Source organism: Mus caroli, unplaced genomic scaffold, assembly GCF_978045245.1.
Source record: "Mus caroli unplaced genomic scaffold, Mus_caroli_1 scaffold_13, whole genome shotgun sequence".
Classification (NCBI taxonomy): Eukaryota; Metazoa; Chordata; class Mammalia; order Rodentia; family Muridae; genus Mus; species Mus caroli.
The window spans coordinates 49853440-49869830 of record NW_028227268.1 but is presented as its reverse complement, the minus strand read 5'-3'; the positions used below and the strand labels follow the sequence as shown (position 1 = coordinate 49869830).

General features: G+C 47.5%; 2 protein-coding genes across 3 annotated transcripts in view; both read left to right on the top strand.

Moving 5' to 3' along the window:
- Positions 1–10753, top strand: part of Ncbp3 (nuclear cap binding subunit 3) — a 39958-nt gene extending 29205 nt beyond the window's left edge. Inside the window, exons 13-14 of one of the 2 annotated variants that reach the window (XM_085829830.1) lie at positions 708–890; positions 1337–10753. In XM_085829830.1, the coding sequence (XP_085685956.1) occupies positions 708–890; positions 1337–1425 (272 nt within the window). In that variant the 3' untranslated portion in view covers positions 1426–10753. Of the gene's footprint in view, positions 1–707 lie in introns of both variants that reach the window. The other variant, XM_021176645.3, reaches the window with a different exon arrangement.
- A 1306-nt stretch (positions 10754–12059) lies between these two features.
- The window catches only part of Itgae (integrin subunit alpha E), a 57841-nt gene continuing 53509 nt past the window's right edge, over positions 12060–16391 (top strand). Inside the window, exon 1 of the mRNA XM_021176640.3 lies at positions 12060–12096. Within this exon, the coding sequence (XP_021032299.1) occupies positions 12060–12096 (37 nt within the window). The remainder of the gene's footprint in view (positions 12097–16391) is intronic.

Here is a 16391-nt window from a genome sequence, read left to right as displayed (position 1 = left end):
AGTGGTTATAGCATAAGAAGTCGGTAGGTCTGTGTTTGTTCCCTCTTCAGTTAGCATGACTTCCTTTGTCAGCATCAGCACCATGCCTGCAGGAAAGTTCAGAAAGGAGAAAAGAGAAGCTATACATCCTTGCTTCTTTTTAGTTTCACATTATTTAGTTTCTTTGTTCACACATATATCTAGGTTTTTTAATGTAGCCTTTTCCTAGAACTCTTCCATTTTGCTTTACTCTTCATAATTAAAACCTTTAATTATCTTGTAGTGTATGTACATCACCACATTCTCTTCTTTTTTGAGATTTTTTTATGTTTTGCTTACATGTTTGTCTGTGTACCATGTACATATCTCGTGCCCTTGGAGGTGGGAAGAGGGCATTGGATCCCCTGGAAGTGGAGTTATGTAAGGTACCATGTGGGTGTTGGAAACATAACCAGGTCCTCTGCAAGAACAAGTATGCTTAACCAATAAGGCCTTCAGCCCAATACATAAACACACTTTAAAAATGTATAGCTGAAAACCTGAGAATTGCACATAGTAAAATAGACCCATTCAGTTTGCAGAATGTGAGAGTTGGCGGTTCTTGGCAGACTGAGGGGTACACAGCCTGGGAGAGAGGAGAGTGTCTAGCTTGTGCCTGGTGTGTGGACACCAGCCTTGAGCTGTGCTCAGCATCAATTGCCAACTGAAGTGTCTTCTCACCCCAACAGGTGGTTTGTGGACTCGCTTAGGATCTACCCCCAAGACCAAAGAAAAGAACACGAAGAAAGTGGATCACAGGGCATCTGGTGCTGAGGAAGATGACTCGGAGCTTCAGAGAGCATGGGGTGCTCTGATCAAGGAGAAAGAAGAGTCTCGACAGAAGAAGAGTCGGCTGGATAGCTTGCCTTCGCTCCAGATTGAAGTCAGCCGGGAAAGTAGCTCTGGTTCCGAGGCAGAGTCCTGATGCCCTGGCCTTGGCAGCTGCCCTTAAATCTGACATTCTTACATAAGGTGGGGCGTGCAGTAGGAACCTCCCTTGCAGGAGCTGGCGCCCTTTCCTCCTACCTGCACCCTGAACACTTGCTGTCCTAGTAGGACAGCTTAAGAGTGTGATGAGTTTTGAAGGGTGTCTCTGTCTTGTGCTGCAGAGTTACAGTTCTGGGTCCTCAAGTCTTCCCCACCACCCACAAGCTTTACCCTTGGAGTTAAAGGCAACCCTCCAGATTTTGTAGACGTTTTCTTAATATTTTTAACATTGTGTCTTTTAAAAGCAATGTTTTACACAGTCATCCAAAGAGCCGAGAACTGAACTTCTCACTGTTGCCTTGGCCCTGACAGATCTTGCCAGCACCCTGTTCCAAGAAAAGTCAGTTCTCAGGTGCTTACTGGACAGTCTTTGAGGGGGAAGATGAGGGAAGCTGCCAGCTCAGCCTTCCAGGGCCTTAGTGTGGTGGCTAAGTCTCACAGACCTGACCTGAGACCCTCCCGAGTAGATATGTACGCAGCAGCAATCAGCAGTGGCTTCCATTCCTCCCGGGGGGAGTCTTTTACTGACTGGTAGCCTGTGTAAAGATCAAGTTCAGTGCTGTAGGACTTCTAGGGACAAACAACTGTGACTTCTGGATTTGGAGTTGATTTCTGTGCTTAGGGGTGGGGTCTTGGGTTGATGTTGAACAATTTTTAAGTCTGTATTATGTTTAAAAACTATTAATGACTTAAAAGTTTAAATTTTTAATTTTTATATGTGGATATTCCTCCTGTTGGCTAAGGGGAAGCTCAAGTGGTGTCTTTTGTGTTGTTAAATATACATTATATACTTTGGAAGAAGGCAAAGAAAGGAGTCTCATTATTTTGAATGGTACCAATTGTATGGTCTGTTGTACTTGAGTTCAACTTGTTTTGTGGCCGCTGTAGGAAAGAAACTGCTGTCCATCTGTGATGGGCTCTTGTTTATTCCCACTTTTCTAGAAATGATACCCTGAGAATTCACTTTTTGTGTCTCTGACTTATTATTGAAGACTTATTCAAAACTAGCAAATAAGACAGTAGTTTCAGAAAATGTAAGTTTGTGTTTATTCTCCTTTCAAATGATTTTACCATGGAAAGGGAGTAGATTATTTGGCTTCTCATCTGACTTTATATTATTTAATACTGTATTGCTCTACAGGCTTAAAAGTGGTGTTTCACTTGAGTGCATAAGCGCCTTTGGGATGTCAAGCTCTTCACCTGCTCGGATTGTTCTGTGCCCAGTAGGTCGCAGAGCACTTGACTTGTGGTTGAGCACATGTCCCTTGGTGGCTGCCTACACTGTGAATGAACAGTGATGTACATGAAGAAGCAGAAGACTTCAGAGCTAAGTCTTAACAAAACTGTATCATATGTACCATTTGGTTAGCACCCCCACCCCACCCCCAGAAAGATGGGAGCATATAACCAAAGTGGTTTGGCTTCTGAGGATCCTACAAAAAGGTAGTTCTAATTTCTCTGCCAGTTCAGACCTAAGTCCTCCACGGTTTCTAAGGTTTTCTTGCCCTATGTAGCTCACAGCTCACAGTCAGGTTCTTAGAGGTTCAGACTTTGGTAGAGTAAGAAGAAAAATGTCCTGAGAACAGAGACCTGGATGCCAACCAGGACTCTACGCACTGGGCCTGAGCCTTGGTTTCCCCGTGAAGCAAGTAAATGGTCTGGTGCAAAGATTCTGGCTTTGTTGATATCTCTCAGTGGTATTTTATTCTTGGAAGTTGTGGCTGCAGCATGTTTTTTCTGTTGAGGTGGCCAAAGTGTCAGGAAGACAAGGTGGCCATGAGATTGTGGACAGACTCTCACCCTATCCGTTTACAGGCTCCAGTTCTCCCAGTGTGTTGAAGATGTGCCTGTGGGGTCTAGAAGCCCCACCCCACCCTCAGCTTTCTTATTGTTCTGTCTGGCAACCCAGGCCCATTTGCCTAGGGTCTTTGAGCACTTGTCAACCTCCTGCTAGAAATGAGGGGAGGACTTTATGGAAGGTAGGCAGTATGTATTCAAAGCTAACTCCTTGAGCTGACCAGGAAAGATGCCCTTCAGCAGCATTGCAGTTTTTACAGCACAGACAACCCAGAAACTTACATACTGCCTAAAGTGATGGTCTTCCCAGCATCTCTCCCCAGCCAGCACTCAGAGCTGCCCAGAGCTTCAACACCTTGAACCCTATGTGCTTAGGAGTGACAGTAGTCAGGGTAGCCCAGCAGGCAGCTGGGTATACTTTATTCAGGGCACTTTCTGTACAGGTGGGGTTAGTCTTTATATGTAGGAGATTATTAAATGCCCTTTTGCTGCTTGATAATAATTGCAGATACCTCATCTTTGTTTCCTACTCTTCTTCTTTGTAGAGGGGCCTGATGGCCTCTGGCCCTCCTCTATCATAATTCCATGACTCCTTCCCCTGCTTCTGTCTTTCCTTTCTGCGGCAGCTACTCTCAACCCTCCCTCTTCATTCTACACATTGTAGTGGGGGGCGAATTTTTACTTGAGAGATACGTACATAGTACGCAGTTCATCCTTGTAAAGTGTACATCTGATTGTCGTCTATTTACAGAGCTGTGGAACCATTATCATCATCAGTTTTAGAACATATTTATCACCAGAAAAATCCTGTTCCCACTAGCAGTCATCCTTCACCTGGCAACTACTAACCTTCCTGTCCTTGTGGATTTGCCTCTAACGACCTCTCATAAATGTTACATGTGATTTGTCTGTGCCATGGTATATCTCATCATTTCAAGTAGTAAGTGAGTGCATCTCTCTCTCTCTCTCTCTCTCTCTCTCTCTCTGTGTGTGTGTGTGTGTGTGTGTGTGTGTGTGTGTGTGTGTGTGTGTGTGTGGCCCTGGCTTAGAGCAGGCTGGTCCCGAGTTCACACATTGTCTTCCTCTGCCTCCCGGGTGCTGGGATTTAAGGTGTGTGGCACTGCCAGTGGGTTTCTTTTGTTTTGTTTTTTCTCTTCAGTTTTTTAAATTGTCTAAATACTTCATTTACAGTGCATATAATGGGCATTCTGTGATTTCTACTTGGGACTATCATGAATAGGCTCCTGTATATATTTGTGTGCAGCACTCCTTCATGTTCTCCTTCATGGACATGTGGGCTTTTTTGGTGGTGGTGGTGGAGATGGATTTTTGTTTGTTTGTTTTTGTTTTTGAGACAGGGTTTCCCTGTGTAACAAGCTCTGTCTGTCCTGGACTCAATTTGTAGACCAGGCTGGCCTCGAACTCACAGAGACCCTCCTGCCTCTGCTACCCAAGTGCTGGGATTAAAGGGGTGTACCACCACACCCAGCGTGTTTTCATTCTTTTGTATAGGAATAGAATGGTTGGATCATAAGGTAGCTCTTAGCTTTAGTCTTTGGAGGAATTGCCAAACTGTGTTCCCATGGAGGATATCAGGATTCCAGTTTATCAAGTCTTCACCAATATTGTTTACTAATTTGAAGTGGTGTTTCATTGTATATGTGCTGTGTTTTATTTTGTTGCAGTGCAGGGGACCAGACCCAGGACCTTGCAGATGTAGACAAGTATTGTACCACTGAGCTCCATCCCCAGTCCCTTAGCTGGTTCTGAGTTGCAGTTTCCTAGTAACTAGTGATGTTGGCCATTATGTCTTCCTCTTCCTCCTGTGTCTGTGTATGTGGTTTTAAATAGGGTTTCATGTGTTGGACAATATTTTTGTTTTGTCCTATTTTTTTTTTTAAAGATAGAATTTCTCAGGCTGGGGAAATAGGCTTACAACCAAAAATATAAGAGTTCGGTTCCTAGCACCCATAGCTGTCTCTCCAGCCACGGAAAAAAAAAAAAAAAAAAAAAAAAAAAAAGAATTTCTCTGTGTAGCCCTGGCTCCTGGCTGTTCTGGAACTCCAGGCTAGCCTCAGAGTCAGAGATCTGCCTGCTACTGCCTCCTGAGTGCTGGGATTAAAGGCATGCACCACCACGCCTAGCTATGTTGGGCATATTTTCATGTATAACAAGATGAACTCTTAAGATATCAATCTGATCTTAACTATGCTTGTGCTTGAGACCTTTCCAGAACTTTATCATTGTTTCTGGAATAAAATTTCAAACTTCTTTGGTAGCCTATGGAGCTGTCAAGATATAGTCTCTTGACAGTATCTGTACCTGCTCTCTTTTCTCCCTTACCCTCATGGCTACTAGTTCCTGTATCCCTCTTGATTTCACTAGCTTTCCATACTGCACAGTGTATGCCTTCAGGTCCCGATGCTGTTCTGCCTTCTTTATTTCTCTTATGATCAAGGTTTTAAGAGACAGTTGTCTACTTTGGTTTCCTTTTATTTTTATTTTATTTTATTTTTATTTTTTTGGTTTTTCGAGACAGGGTTTCTCTGGGTAGCCTTGGCTGTCCTGAACTCACTTTGTAGACCAGGCTGGCCTCGAACTCAGAAATCCGCCTGCCTCTGCTTCCCAAGTGCTGGGATTAAAGGTATGTGCCACCATGCCCAGCTTGGTTTCCTTTTATGCATGTCACAGTATTGCCATAAAGGAATCTTAGCTAACTCCGGGGTTAGATCATAAGTCAATACCCAAGGTAAAAATTGAGTAATCAAAATACCTCTTGGAAATCCCAAGGCGGGCGCCACATTGAAGGCTAGCATCATGAGGTTCTTGCAGTCAGTTCTTGCCTCCGTGGAAGGAGATCACTGTTTCTTTGGTTGAGTACTAGGTGAAGTAGTTGGCCCTGCAATTTAGGACCATGTCATTCAAATGGCCCCTTATTTTGGTGTCAGAACACGCTCAGTGAGGTCACTTTAAGAAGCTTGGGAACTCGGGCTACAGGAGCAGCAGAAGGACACAGTATGTCCAGCTTTCCTGGGCTTACTGATGGGAGGACAGAGAGAGTGTGGCTCCATCACCTTGCAACTGGCTTTTTTTTTTTTTTTTTAAACTTTTCAGACCGGTGCTTCCCGTTTGATCCTGTGACTTGTATAATGCAAACCGCATGCCCCGAGCCCAGCACACCTCGCTGCACTCTTACTTCCTATTCCTGGTTAATATGACTGCTAGCTTGTAAGCTCACGAGAGCAGGGACCATGTTTGGCTTGTGCATTGGGCTTTCTCCATGCTTACTACCATTCTGACCCAGCAGGTCCTCTGTGAGATTGCAAACCCCCAGCCAGAAGAGCCGCTCCACCCTCTGAGGCCCCAGGCCTCTTGCAGGGCAGGCCTCACTTTTCTGCCATGTATATGCAATGCCTTCTATTCATGTCTTGTTCTTGTTTTTCCTTCCAGCCTGTGAGCTCCTAGGGAGCAGGTGTCTTCATGTTTTCTCATTATCACTGAACCAGGCCAGCCCAGTGTAAGTATCTGCGACGTGAATGAATTGTGACAACTCAGCTCGCACAGCATCCTGTGCAGGCTTTTCTGTTCTAGCTGAGCTCACCAGATGCAAACGGAGAAGAGGATTCATTGGCACAGACCATTTGCGCAGTAAGGAGCAGTTCTCGTTAAGCAGGTCTCGGAAAACGTCAGATGTTAATGATTTGCCAAACATCTACGCTGGTGCTCATCCAGCCCTGGGAATGTTGCCCCAAGCTCAAGGACAGTTTTATTAGGGTTTAAAAGTCAAATACCAGGCAAGTTGTACATCCCAGCCGATGGTGAGAAGGAAGGAAACAAAAGGTCACACACTGCCTGAGTTAAGCTGACTTGGACCTCAGCCACATCATGACCAGGAGGAGGTTTAAAGAAGGAATAAGAAAGTCTATAGTATCAGAAAGAGCGTGCCTGGGTCTGACCAGCATCTAAAAGAAAAACGGGTTAGAGTCCCAGAACTGTGGTCCCACGGAGTGGTGAGCTAGGAACCCAACCCCGACCCAGATCCCTACAAGAGCAGCAGTTGCTCTGAGCCACCTCTCCCGTCCTGACATCCCTTTTTTTTTAGAATAGTGTTCAACTGCCCAGGATAGGAGGAAAGAAGACTGGCTGATAAGTAAGAGACCCCAAAGAGGGAACACCTAACCGATTCTTAGCCCCTGGTCTTGTTGCTAAGTGACTACAACCCAGAACAGGAGACAGGAAGTCACTGCCCGCCAGCAGCTGGAGCATTCCGTCTGCTGTCAAAGTGCTAGTGTGCACTTTGGATAGGCAGCACTAAGTGGCTTGAGCTGCTGCTGCATGGGTAAGCTTGTTTCCTCGGAGTTTGCTTTTAAACCTTCTATATAAGATGTAACTTGGAACCTCAGCCTTTTCTTCCCCCTTAAAATATAAGAGCTCAAAGAAGAAAATACTTTATTTTTGGTAATGTTGAGAATATCATTTTCATTTCCAGACAGATTATAAAGTATATAACATGACCAACAGCAAATGCCTAGAACTTGTCTTGTGCTTATATGGCAAATCTTAGCAGAAAGAATAGAGGTCCCAGCTCCTTCAAAACCCTATAAGCATTTCACTGAACTTTGATGTATCTGGAAGCAATTGGGGATGTTGCTTCAGAAGCCTGTTTCAGATGTAACAATACAGCTGGCCTGGCCTAGAGCCTAGCCTACTCTAGAGCTCTCAATTCTCCATCAACCTCCCAAGCATAAAATATAAAAATGCAATCTGCAGTTCACCATCCAGCATACTAAAGCCTGCTGTAAAGGATGGAGATACTATTTATTGTGCTGTTGATAAACTCTAGAGTGTGGGTGACGCTCATTTACAGAGTCACTAGCCTACCCAGGAAGCCTCTGTTTAAGCAGCAGAGACCTCTGGACAATCAGATCCTTCAATGTTTAAGACTGTGTGACACAGGGCGGTGGTGGTGCACGCCTTTAATCCCAGCACTCGGGAGGCAGAGGCAGAAGCAGGCGGATTTCTGAGTTTGAGGCCAGCCTGGTCTACAGAGTGAGTTCCAGGACAGCCAGGGCCACACAGAGAAACCCTGTCTCAGAAAAAAAAAAGACTTTGTATGACCTCAGACACCTCTACCCCTGGACCAGTGAGGTCAGAAAGAGCAAGAGCCTCACATTCCTCTCCTAGTGTTGGATCCAGTGATGCGATCCTTTTCTGCTCACGTACAGGGCTCCCCTGCGGGCCACGAGCTGCTGGCAGCACTCTTAGCTCAGGTAGGATGTCTTTCTGAGGAAAGACAGATAGCATGATGGCCAGAGCTGAGTCCTAGGAACTCGTTCTGACATTCACCACTGGAAGATGGAACTTGCCCCTTCCTCTCTGGGGCTTAGTTCCCATATCTGGGGAGGCCTCAAATGAGGCTACAGGTTTCTTTCATGCACACAAAAGTTGAAATGGGAGAGACCCTTGTGGTGCTTTTCAAGGAGCTTGGGATGGAGCTGAGGTCATCAAGAGACCCACCTGATCCCGCAGCCCTGCAACCACGAAGGGACCAGAAGGACCAGTGAGGTGGCTCAGCGGGTGAACGCTCTAGCCACCGTGCTTGATAGTCTGAGTTTATTCACTAGGATCTACACGATGGAAAGGAAGACTCCTGTAGGCAGTCCTCTGACCTCCTCACATCATTGTGACATGCTCACGTGTGTACATGCATGCAGGTATACACACACACTGTTCAGTCTTAATATGGAAACTATTTGAGAAGGTAGCCTAAGATGTCAATTTGCTTGGGCAGCTGTAACAAGATATCACAGACGGAAATGCTAGAAGTCTGAGAGGGTCCCAGCATGGAGAGTCCTCTCCTTAGCTTGCTCACTTGACCTTTCTCCTCTGTGTGTGCCAGTGACCCTTCTCAGCACCAACCCTGTGGACTAGGTCTGAGCCCCACCCTTTTGACCTCTTTTGAACTTAGTGACCTCCTCAAAGCCAAGTGTCTAAGTCTAGTCGAATTGAGGTGTAGAACTTGGATACAGGAATTTGGAGATGGATATTGTCCAGCCCTTGGCACCTGGGAATGCAAGGGTGCCAGTCTGTATTTGTGCTTTCTAATTTCTCAAAAACTCATGATCTGGGTATCCTGTCCTTTTCTTTTTTAGTAGTTCAGGGTCCTAGTTCCTGAGGGAACAGTCACGTGTGGCTTCCAGTTCAGCGACTTAGCCATTCATGTAGCCTTGGACTCATTCCTTAGCCTCTGTCTAATGCCGGCACCATGAGCTGTGAAATGGCAGACACCCTCCTCTAATGAAGGCTATTTTAGGTGGCCTTGGGTCTGCCTGCCCCTGACTCCTTGTGGAGCTCATCTTCAAATATTCTTCCACTTTTTGAGGAAAGGCTGGCTAGGACTGGAACAACTTCTGTCTGGAGGAGAGATGGCAGGCCCCTTCCACTGGTGTATGTCACACTTCCTGCTTGCCTGTATCTCTCAAGACAGTCTCCCACCTCCTGATACACACCTCTCCCTGAATATGTATCAGACTTCCCTTTGGGGAGTGGTAGGGAGAGGAAGTGGGGGATGTCCTTGTTGCACAAGCTGGCCTGGCCTAGACCCCAGAATGGACTGGAGCTCGCAGTGCTCCATCAACCTCCCAGATACTCGGATTACAGACCTGCCATGGCTCTATAAACTTCCTTTTTTGAACTACTTGCAGAATCACAGTAGCATCAAGGATAGAACAAAGAACATCTTTTCTCTATTTTCTTTAACCATTCAGTCTTTCCTTTCCCTTGCCCCTTCCCCCGCCGCTGCCCAAACTACTTGAAGGATTTTGCACTGCATTCCACTTTACCCTCACCATGCTTTGTGCTGTGTTCATAGGATAGTTACCAAGGTTAGAAATATGTAGTGTCTGGTCAGGATAATAGTTGCTTGTTTGTGTTGTAGGCTTCCTCTGTCTGTCTATCCAGAAATGCTGTTTCAAGCATTTCTCCCTCCCACCCCCAGTCTAGGATCTAATCTGGCATTCAAGTAGTGGACTGCCTTTGTTCTGTAACTGGAGCATGCCCTCAGCCTCTCCTCTGTCTTTCACGACGTGGATATTCTGGAAGGGTACAGTCTAGTTAGTGGCATAAGACTGGCACTCAGCTTGGTTCCTTGTAAGTATGTATTTGCCAAACTTCAGCCTAGGACTGGGTGCTGTAAGAGAAGGACCGAACAAGAGAGCAAAGCCAGGTCCCTAACCTAGGTGCCTGAAGCTCTGCTTTGTGGGAAAGCATTAATATCAAATAGGCTGAGAGGGCTCCTCTGCAAGTCATAGTTACAGATAGCATTGACAATCTTTGGTGGGTACAAGAGGTGTTGGTACTCTGTGGAGTCCTACAGAGGTGCAGAAAGTAACCTGTGCCCTGTGCAGCTCTGACCATCAGCACTGCCTGGCCTCCTGAGGTGCCTGGGGTACACACTCAGTCTTGTTGCTTTCAGAGTTCCTAAGTGAGCTGCCATCCTGGGCTTTCCTACCCTACCAAGGGTGTGCTTGGTGTTCTAGACTGCCCCTTTCTTCCCCATGGGCCAGAGATGAGAGAATCCTTTAGTGGCTCTACCAAATGTGCTTGGATCAGGAGAAGCTAGGCTTTCAAGCAGCGATGGGAAGGTGGGCTGGCTGCTGGTGCCACTGCAGCTTGTGACAGGTCTGTCCAGCAGCCTTTGGGTGCTCTACACTATGATGTGGTAGTAAGACATCAGACCTGGAACTCTGCTTTTCTAGCTGCTAATAATGTGTTGTGTGTGTGTGGGGTGGTGAACTGTAATCTCTTTGTGAATAATTGTATAAGATCTAGTCAACGTCAGACCAAAGCTAACAGCGTGGAAATGTTTGAAGTGTCACTGAATCTACACAGAACTTTGGCTAAATATGTTTTCCATGTGAAAAACAAAATAAAATTGATTTTCATGTAGTCATTAAGGCCATGTGGTTGTCTGCTTTTGCTAATACTATAATACTCCAGAATGTTCTCTTACATCTATGGAAGAATGAGAGGTTTGATGCCCGGCTTTTCTGAATTAAGATTAAGATTGCATACGCTCTAGAGTTCAGTTCTGTCCATACACTAACGTCATTTTAACGTGTCAGTTATTTGTGGCTGATAGCTCCAGCTGGACAGTCGGGTTCAAAGCAGCCCATCTTTGCCAAGAGGTCTTACCACATGGCCCAGGCTGGCCTTGAACTCAGTCTTCCCACCCTACACTCCTGAAAGCTGGGATTGTCCTAGGCTTACCTGTCCAGAGCTCTGCTGGGCTGTGCAGAATGGCTTCCTTCCCTCACTGCTGTGTGGGCAAACTTTGAGGGATCATTGAGGAAATTAGTCTTTAGATATGACTGCCCCTGTTGGTAGTAGCCTCTCCACAGCCTAGGCAGGGTCAGAGCTGGCTATAAAGGCCATGAAGTCTACTTCTTCTCTTAGGCTGGAAGCTCAGAGCTGTGAAGCTGTTATCAGCTTCAGATTTTGAAGACATTTGAACCACAACTGGATTGAAGCAATGACTTTAACTAATACATAGGGTCTCCATGCTCACCTGGTCCTCCACAGCCCTATGTGGTTAGTACAGGAGCAAACATAAGAGCCCAGTTCCTACCTGTGAGGCCACTTTCTATTTGAGGGGACCCAATATGGCTGGGGACTGACCCCATGAGTCTGGCTGGGGAACATTCTGGATAGGACAGGCTGGAATTCACCTACCTGGACGACTTGCTCCTGCACCCCCTCTGTCTGCCAAAGACACCCAGGACGACCACCAGCCAAATCTTAGCTTACTCGTGCATGAGATGGTGAGTCTACTGAGTGATGGAACTGGGCTGGCAATTGTCTTAAGTTCCTAGGACTCAGCCCACAGCTATGGGTGAAGTCACGTGCTGGCCTTGTACAAGCTATGGTGGCTATGTCTACTTAAAAGTACCTAGGGAGTTGGGCAGTGGTGGTGCACACCTTTAATCCCAGCACTTGGGAGGCAGAGACAGGTGGATTTCTGAGTTCTAGGCCAGCCTGGTCTACAGAGTGAGTTCCAGGACAGCCAGGGCTATATAGAGAAACCCTGTCTCGAAAAACTAAAAAAAAAAAAAAAAGTACCTGTGGGCCTGTGGTCCCTTATCTGTAGATGTTTCTGTCTCCACCTCCTGGCCTCCCCTGCAGAGGGAGGGAAGCTGAGTACTTTCTGAGGTCCTTCTGTGTCACCCCACTCAGCTCACACAGCTGCATCTGCTCCAGCTATGAAGTGGCTCTTCCATACCCTTCTCTGCATGGCCAGTAAGTCAGCCTTACCCCCTGTCTTCAGATGCTATCATCTCTGTGTGCCTGGGCTCAGGATTAGTGGTTAGAGAAATGCTGGGCTTCCCTTGGGAGGAGCCTTTGCTCAGACTGAACTGCGGGTTTACTGGGGAGGACCTCTTCATTGCTGCTGGCCCCTGGCCTCAGGCATTAGGGCTCTGCCACCCTTCCCCTCTCCATTCAGCCTCCCCTCACTCCACCAGATCCTCAGTTCTATGCCCAGTTAGTTCCCAGAGTGTAGAACCCAGTGATACCCTGTGCCACCCAGAAGCGGGCTCTTCTTTAATAGCTTCAGCTGCTGAGGGTTGGAAGGACTTGAGAGAACATGAAGACTAGCAGGAGACTGGGGGTGAAATTCTACAGAGTGAGTGTTGGGGGGGGGGGACCTGCTGCTTGTTCTGTGCTGTGGTGGAGGGGCAGGCATTTCTGCTGCCAGGGGATCCCATTCTGTCTTTAACCCTGAGTGGGAGCTGCTTTTGGGACAAACTGTCCTGAGACCACCCTAAGATCCCAGAGACAAGATAGCATAATCAGCTGAACCCCCAGGGACTGCTCAGACAGGGCTCTAGTCTGGACTCGCCTAGCCATCTAGGTCTCTTTTCTTGTTCATCTCTGGCAAGAGAATAGGTGAGTATCAGACAGTAACATAAGGGCTGGGAGCTGTAGCTATGGAAGCCAGTTTGTGCCAGTCAGTGAAGGTATGAAGGAGCTGAGCCATCAGAGGAGGAGAATGCAGGATGAACACCCGCTATGAGCCAGAGCATCCGGAAGGCAAGCTAAACCCTGCTCAGATCATCAGCGTTTTAGGGAATTTTGTTGTTTGTTGTTTTTTGAGACAGGGTTTCTCTGTGTAGCCCTGGCTGTCCTGGAACTCACTTTGTAGACCAGGCTGGCTTCAAACTCAGAAATTCATCTGCCTCTGCCTCCCGAGTGCTGGGATTAAAGGCGTGCGCCACCACGCCCGGCCGGAAATTTTTGATATTTTAAAAAGACTTAGGGGAGCCAGTGAGATGGCTCAGCAGGTTAAGGCATTTTCTGCCAAACCTGATGACCTAAATTCCATTCTGGAGACCCACATAGTAAAAAGAGAGAGCTGGCTTGTCTTCTGTCCTCTGCATGATGCCATGCTCATGAGCACACACATTTATGTGCACAGACACACAAGCTTTGTTTTTTAAGCATTTGATAGTCACCATGAGAAGATAAAGTTGGTTGAACTATTTGTTATTTTGCATCCTAGACTTGCGTTTATTTCTGTTATCTACAAAGGGGGAAATGGGGTCTCACTCCCCCCCACTTTTTAATTATAGCTCTGATGCCCCGTCATCAAAGCTGTCTAGAAAAGATGCTGAGACTAGAGTAGTCCACTCCATTATAGAGATGACTGAGGCCCAGAGACTGAGAGGGTGCAACCAAGGAGCAGTAGAGACAGAACCACGTCTAGGTAGACCTCTGCCCTCTCTCACAGCTCCAGGATGCTCTGTGGCCTGGAACGATGACCCTAGCAGTGGCACTTTGGGCTCCTGCCCACCTTTGTTTCCTGCAACTCCTTACCAATGACATCACCTTGGCACCTCCTCCACTACCTGTCATTCATCAAACCCCTGAGGCTGGCACAGCCCAAGTTGACAGGCAACCAAGAACAAGATGGAGCCAAGCAGTGGTGGCGCCGCCTTTAACCCCAGCACTCAGGAGACAGAGGCAGGCAGATCTCTGAGTTCCAAGACAGCTTGGTCTACAGAGTGAGTTCCAAGACAGCCGGGGCTACACAGAGAGACACAGAAACCCTGTCTTGGAAAAACAAAACAAAACCTAACAGGTGAAATGGGCAGATTTGCACTGAGGCCCTGCAGCCTGTGGGGCTGGCTATGCTGTGGATGGAGTGAGATTGGCCTTGGTATGTGATGGAGGACGTGAGATAGCACTGTTGTACACCGTGTTGTCTGGAGTTGATGATCCGCCAGGCCTCAAGACTGAGGCTGAGTCCTGAGGGCTTTGGGAGTCAGAAGCAGGCAAGGTGTGATCAAGGAGAATGAGAATGCAGACCGAGCACAGGCCCAAGCTCTTGAATCCTGTGCCTGCCTGGCTTCCCTGGGCTGGGGCCAATCCACAACTGTTCCTGACCAGGTGGTTCTGCCCGTCTGCCCTTCTGCCCTTCCAAGGCACCCACTGTGGTAATGATCTTTTCCTGTCACTCATGGGAGCAAATGAGCTTAAGATTGTCCAAGGAAGGTTCATAGAAAATGCAGGTGCAGCCGGGCGTGGTGGCGCACGCCTTTAATCCCAGCACTCGGGAGGCAGAGGCAGGCGGATTTCTGAGTTCGAGGCCAGCCTGGTCTACAAAGTGAGCTCCAGGACAGCCAGAGCTATAAAGAGAAACCCTGTCTCGAAAAACCAAAAAAAAAAAAAAAAAAGAAAATGCAGGTGCAGACACATGGAAGTCTAGAGCAGTCCAGCCCCCAGCCACAGTACACCCCAATGCCATGTAGTCTGCCCCTGAGTTAATCCTGTCCTGACTCATTCTGTGACCATGGTAATTCACTTCCTCCTGAATTCTCGGAGGTCGAGTTTACTTCTCCTGTGTGAAGGGAACGTTGCTATGGATCTATGAAACCTTGTGGGCTAAGAGGAAGGAACCAGAGTCCAGGGCCTGCTCTACTCAGTACACCAACCCAAGCTCCCCCAGTGGTTCCTGCTCTGGGGAAGCTAGGAGGTGGCTGTCCTGGTTCTGCCTAGACCTAGCCTACAGCTATGTGTAGATGTGAGAGAAAAGCTTGGTCCTCAGGAACAGGGATCCAGGTACCTGATATGCCTAGGAGAATGGTAGGGTCTCAGCAGATAGGCAGACTAGGAAGAGGGGCTCTCAGAAGCAGCAAGGCCTGGGCATGTGAAGAAGATGGAGAAGCAAAGGCATGGAGCAGAAGGCTGTTTACTCTGATGTTGTCCTCTCCATCCTAGATTAGGACCTGCTGGGCCCCATGTGATGAAAAGCAGGCCATACACACACTAACGTCCCTAGCCTGGGGGAGGGGTCATGGAAAGAGCCACAGGACTCAGTGGAACCAGGAAACAACACTCAGGTAGAAAGGACAAGTGAAACCTTACGTCTCTGACCTCTGGAAAACTGGCTTGTGTGTATGAAGTATGTGTGGTACGTATAGGGAGTGTATGGGATGTGAGTGGTACATATACAGTTCCTGTGTATTATTATATTGTAGACCGTATGAAGTATATAGCCTGTGTGGCATGTAAGACATATGGCATGTATGAGGTGTACAGATTTTATATGGAAGTTAGATAGGATCTATGGAGCATGCAGTGTGCACTGCGGTTGTGGAATATGCATTATGTGTGTATGACACGTATACACATGAGTACATATATGGTATTAGTAGTACATTACTGGAGTATATGGGGCTCATGGGGTCTATAGGTACCCATGAGGTATGTATGTCATGCTCACATGTACACAGAGTGTGTGGTGTGCACAGGCATATGGTTATATATGGGGCATGTGGAAGATGTGGATACCTGAGGGCTTCTCAGTGCTGGAGTTGAGCAGCATGGAGAACTCAGAGCACAGGCTCTGGGAAGCCATGGGTGGTCTTGAACATGGTAGGGACCATTACACTTGTACAGACGATGGAGTTGAGGAGTAAGAGGAGACAGCAGAGAAGCTGGTGAGGAGGCTGCAGCCGTGGTCCAATCCACGAGTGATGAGGAGGGCAGGAGATAGAGTTGGGGGTGATTGTAGGGATGTTCAGGGCAAACGCTGGGAAATTCACATGTGCTTAGCATGGGGCTGTGCCTTGCATCTAGGAATTGCCCGAGGCCGGTGTCTGTTTTTGTTATCAGGTAGGCTAGAGGTGTGGAGGAGGGAGGGGCTGTTGGGCATGCCATTGAGGTTTGGGGTTGAGGCAGCAAGGCTCTGTGAGAAAGATGAAGGGATGTGGTTCCTGAGGTACTCCTTTCAGACAGGTGTTCTGTAGATGCTTGTGATCTGCAGATGGCTACGACGCTTCTTGTGGTCTTTCAGGGCCTCTGGACCAGGCATCAGGATGCTAGGCATCAGGATGCTGAGCCTAGTCTCATTTCTATAGCTGGTTCCTCTATAAATGTGGACTTCACTCACTGGGAACAATGATGACCACTGTGCCGTGAGAAGACATTCAAACTGCCTAGTGCAAAAGAAGAGGTAGCGGGGGCTGCCAGGGTGAGGCAAACTCAGACACCCATGTGACTGGAGACAGTTAGGGGAGCAGCCCTGTGGGTTG